The sequence below is a fragment of the Fopius arisanus genome, unplaced genomic scaffold, assembly GCF_000806365.1.
Source record: "Fopius arisanus strain USDA-PBARC FA_bdor unplaced genomic scaffold, ASM80636v1 scaffold00007, whole genome shotgun sequence".
NCBI lineage: Eukaryota > Metazoa > Arthropoda > Insecta > Hymenoptera > Braconidae > Fopius > Fopius arisanus.
This window is the reverse complement of record NW_011887746.1, coordinates 1,533,045-1,538,446: the sequence shown is the minus strand read 5'-3', so window position 1 is coordinate 1,538,446 and position 5,402 is coordinate 1,533,045. Positions and strand designations below refer to the sequence as shown.

General features: G+C 35.3%; 1 protein-coding gene across 1 annotated transcript; it reads left to right on the top strand.

Moving 5' to 3' along the window:
* Positions 1-999: 999 nt before the first annotated feature.
* On the top strand, positions 1,000-3,973 carry LOC105273868 (sulfotransferase 4A1). The gene is made up of 6 exons (XM_011316559.1): positions 1,000-1,216; positions 1,284-1,383; positions 1,777-1,975; positions 2,375-2,501; positions 2,957-3,051; positions 3,134-3,973. The coding sequence occupies exons 1-6, from the start codon at positions 1,045-1,047 to the stop codon at positions 3,419-3,421; spliced, it is 981 nt and encodes a 326-aa protein (XP_011314861.1). The 5' UTR covers positions 1,000-1,044; the 3' UTR covers positions 3,422-3,973.
* The last annotated feature ends 1,429 nt before the right edge of the window (positions 3,974-5,402 follow it).

The window sequence follows — 5,402 nt, the reverse complement described above, 5'->3', positions numbered from 1 at the left end:
CCATCCACCCCACCTTCTCCCCCATCACGTCCTCCAAGTTTCCTCTTCGTCGCTAACGTAGTCGTCGTCTGTGTCCTGGTTCTGAGTTTCACCCCTCTCCTCCACCTCTTTATTTTTCTCAACTTCAACGCTTCGTGACTGTGACACCCTTCGACTCATGGCCTTCTCCGGCCTCTCTTATTTCCTGACCTCAAATATTGATTGTCGTTTCGCGTTTCTCTCTTGATAAAACAAGAAGATTCTTGTGACAAATTGCCAAGAGAGATAATATTCAAAATTATGCGGAGATGAAAAGAGAAGATTTTAAGGGGAAACGAACTTTCGGAAGTGGAGAGATGCTAAATTGCCGATTGATTTCTATTAGCTGAACTCGATTCGACTTGGATGGAAAAAACAGTTTTGAGATTTTAATTGAGGAAATCGAAGATTCTGAATTGGAATAAATTTGAATTCTCTTCCCTTTTACATTCTCAGTTCACGTGAGAGTTTTTCATACGGCAGTCTTCTGAATTCAGTCGTTTTTTGACGTCTGTTACATTCATACATGCATTTAGACATATTTCCAACAATAGAAGTTCATGATACAAATGTTGTTTGTAATTGATAATCTTAATAATGCTGTGTCTGATATTATCTTCCTAAAAGATATCAAAGTGAAATCGTTTTTGCATCTATCATTTTTGTTACAATGGGTTCTTCAACTACCCATGTTACTGTTACTCCAATTGTGGACTTACATTTATATTTAATAGAACATTCCTCTCCTCACAATCATAAACACTGGCTGTACCGAGAAGTGCTGACCGTTCGAAGATCGACTATAACAAATCAATGGAAATTTAACTAGGCCATATTAATTAAGTCTAGTATCTCAAACTAAAATTAACACCAGTACCAGTAAAAAATTAGATAGTGATAAATCGTAACTATATATCGCGGTTATCTCTGTTATCATCGGAGCGATTAGATTGGGATAGTCGCTTACTACGATTGCAGACTGTAGCCGTAGTTAGTAGTGCACGGATTGCTCCAGAATAATTAATAATGAGTGTCAATCCGGAATTGTCGAACCTTGAGAAACTTAGAGAGGTGATGCTTGCCTGTGTGAAGGAGAATGGCTATGTAATGGAACCTTTATGGAAAAAAGAGGGTGAACTCTATCGAAATTTCCAAGCAAAACCGGACGATGTTTGGATAATGACGTTACCTAGATCAGGTGAAATCGAAATTCTAATTTATAACCAAGTGTTCACTAATTTGTAGTTGATAAACATTTTTTTTAGGAACCACAGTTACTCAGGAGATTGTCTATCTGCTAATGAATAATTTCAATTTTGAAACTGCGCGAAAATTTCCTTTCTTCGTAAAAGTTGTATCCATAAAGTAAGTATTACGTATTACATGGACAGCAAACGTATTTTGGATAAATTGTATTTGAGTCAGTATGTTAAAAGGTACTTAGATTCATTGCAACGATACTTACTCTTTTGTACAAAAATATAGGGAAAAATTTGCACATTTTTTCAAAACATCTTCACGTTTCATAATATTCGAATCATTTCAAAATAACATCTGTGGTTGCTTCTTCTAAAATCCTGAACGTGCCAATTTGACATCAATACATGAAAAATTTACTTGTTGGCAAATAGAATTGGAAATATTAATATCAATACTGGAGTCCTTCCCGTAATTGGCCGTCCCCCACCTTCGTTGTGTAGCATTACAATTTTTTCGAAAAATGTTCTCTTCTGTAATTTGATAATTCAATAATGCTAGTACGAGCCTCTGTCCTCATCTCTGGACGAATTCTTACGTACTCTTGCCAGGGAAAGATAATCCAGGGGAATGTGAGGTGAGAAAAGTTGATGCCTCAAAATCTTCCGCAGAGGTTTACGCAGATTTACCATCACCTAGATTATTCAAGTCTCACTTGACATTTAGTGTGATCAACAGCATTCTTGAATCTGGAGCAAAGGTAAGATTTTTGAGTCTTTGCTGTTATGTACCATTACGCATATTATTCACAAGAAATCCTATCATACCACTAGCATTTTCACAATTAAAAGAACGAGAATTCATTTTTCTCTAGAATTTTCCGCGAATTTCTATCACAGTTACTCCACGTGATCAATACATTAGTTATTATACTATTTTATCTCACCTCTTTATAGTTGGATTCCATTTAATCTGTGTATGTAGATTATCAAACGGCTTTTTGACCTTATCAGCATTTAGATATTAGATTAGATTTAGCATTAAGATAAAATCACCAACAAACAACTGGAAATTTCTCATTTCATATTACTAGTCATCACCATTCCACAACATGAACTTGAATCCGTCATAATGATTTGAGCTGTATTCATTATTCTAGACGATATACGTCGCCCGAAATCCCAAAGACAGACTCGTGTCTTGGTGGAAATTACTCCCCTCTATGGCACGTATACCATGCGATGTAGATTTTGCAACATTTTGGCGTTGCGTGCGCAATGAACAAAGTTAGTAATGTCCGTCATGTGATTTGTGGAAATATATAATTTTAATAAGTGTTTGAAATTTCAAAGTAGTGGATATATTTGAGGAGGGCCATCTTAATTGGATTACTCCCTTCCACTATATCACGGGGTTTTGAAAATGGAGACAGCCTCACTCCGTATTTTTGAATAACTATAGATATTATCTGTCCACTTTGCATCCCGCTCAATCACTTTCATCCTCTTTCTGAGATACGAGCAATTATTTTTTCGCCGTCATCGTACAGATATTTCCATTTTTTCTCCTGCAAATTTTAAATTGCGGGCAAGATTTTTCTCGTATTTTAATATTTCCTCAAGTCCAAGGCTAAGATGAAAATAAGCTAAACTCTAAACTAAACTAAATACTAAACTAAACTAAACTAAACTAAATAAACTAAATACTAAATGTCAAAGATTTTACTACAATTTTTTTTTAGTTTTGTACGAACCAACGTGGAAGCATATTAAAGAAGGTTGGGCACAACGACACAATCCGAATGTGTTATTCTTATTCTACGAAGATATTCGACAGGCAAGATTTTATGTTCTTCCATGAAACATTAGTAGTAAATTTGGTCATACCTTCGATGCTTATTAATATACGTTTACAACAGGACTTACCAGGCGCGATTAGGAAGATAGCTAACTTTCTGGGAAAACCATGCTCAGAACAACAAATTGAAGATACTGTTCGTTATTTGGACATCGATTCCTTCCGTCAACATGTCTTTGGTGAGGACACCAGACCTGATGCAGAACAACTAAGGAACATGTTCGTAGGAAAAGGTCAAATTGGTGGTTACAAAGATGTTATATCACCAAAAATCGAAAAGGAAATGGATGACTGGATAGAGGAAAATCTTCGTGGTACGGATATAGCCTTTCCAGGATTAAATTGTTAATCTCTCCATCCATACATTTTATTTTGATCATTGCAATGTTGTGAAGTTTTTAGTGTTTCTTGTGTCTTTGAGGGCAGAGTTAGATTTTTAGTTATCGTGGCTACAACTGATTGATTGAGTCAGAAAATTAATCTGACACTTCTACTGTTGGTTTTTCATTACTTTCCATTTTAGTTGTGGTCATATGATTGTTCAATGAATCAATCACTATCTAGTTCTTTGATTTTATTAAGATTGATTTGTGTAAGTATGGAATTTGAACCATTTCATCATAAAACATAATCAATACAATGGATCAGCTCAAACCGAACAGTTTAAGTCAGACATTTATTCGCACTTCGCAAAGGACCTGAATTCAAAAGTTGTCTTATAATTAACAATTACTTAATCGATATGATTTTGGTACTTATAAGTTTGATGATTTGCTTTAGCATGGGTAATTTCTCATGTATTTGTGTACTACGTAAATGATTTTCAATTGAAATATAACGAATGTACTGGTCAAATTACGTTCCGAGAATTACTGAGGGAAATAAAGGAATATAAACAAAAAATATGGAAGGAATTGTTGATTGTAAAATTGAAAGAGAAAACAAAATGACGAACAGTATTATCCTGATTTTGTTCGATCTTTTTTTCGGGATTTTTGATGATCTATTCCTACTGTTATCAATCCACATCACAGAGGAATCGATCAACCCATTACTCATATAGTTAATGAAAAATATGGCAATAATCGCATTTTAGCGACAAATAATTATGAAAACTCCAGTTTTATGCAGGAATTCATTCATCGAAATTTATAAATTTTCTGTGGGTTGTGATAATAATTTCACACCTTAATTGAATTTTCACTGGAACATCAATATTCAGCAATAAAATGACACGAATTCTCAACATTTCCCGCATTAATTAAAATAATTTTAAATAATTAAATGAGAAAAAAAGAACATCATGAAGTGGTCAATCGCGTGCACAGAAAAACTATAGAATATTTGATTTTTCAATGGCCAAATTTTCTGAAAATTGAATGCAACCTGAACCCAAAATGACAATTTTCAAGAGTAAATCATATTCACCATTATTCATCACAATCAAAATGAGAAATTGATTTGGCCACCTACACACTTTGAAAAGTAATCACTTGTCGTAAGTAAATTTATTAACGATCTAGAAAATCACAAATTTTAAATGCTAACATCCGTATACATTTATTTATTTCGATTAAATTTACAACAGAGCCGTATACTTATAAGTTGATTTAGCCCAAGAATGTTTTTTCAATTTATTATGAGACGAGTTAAGCATATAAACTCGATCCGAAAAAACCATGAAAGGTCACTGTCCCGAGACAAAAATTCCCGGTCTATGTAAATGATTAGTATAAAATATTTTTGACGTTCTCCGAGTGAACCCAACACATTAGCATTCGTGACGTGCCTTGACGGTGTACCGCCCTCTGCGGTTTGCACACTCTGAAATGATACTACCATCGATAAATGTCGGGTTAATGAGCACCGTTGGTGTGTTCTAAACCATACCAACAAGAAGTCCACCCATAAATGCCTAATTGCAGGCAAATTGATTCATCATGAAACCGGTAATTATTGAAGCATCATTTCAATTCATGAATGATTCAGAAAAATTACAATGATTAAAACGTCTGGTGTTGTTATTTAGATGTTCATGTACCTGAGTTAAGACTAATGCCAGATGCTTGGCATCTTCTCTTCAACGCCACTGCTCCGCCTCTTGCTCGACGCCGCGACGCTTCCGACCCCTCCGGAATTCGCATGTCATTTACATAATTGGCCCAGAGAGAAGCTCTCGACGTTTTCATCGTCCAGAACTCCAATGACGCTCAAAACCAAGGACCATGTCCACCCTCTTCATCCTCTCCTCCCACTCCTCCCACTCCTCCCACTCCACTCTCCCTTCTTTGCCTGTCCACTCATTTCATCAAAGTATTGTGATAACGCAC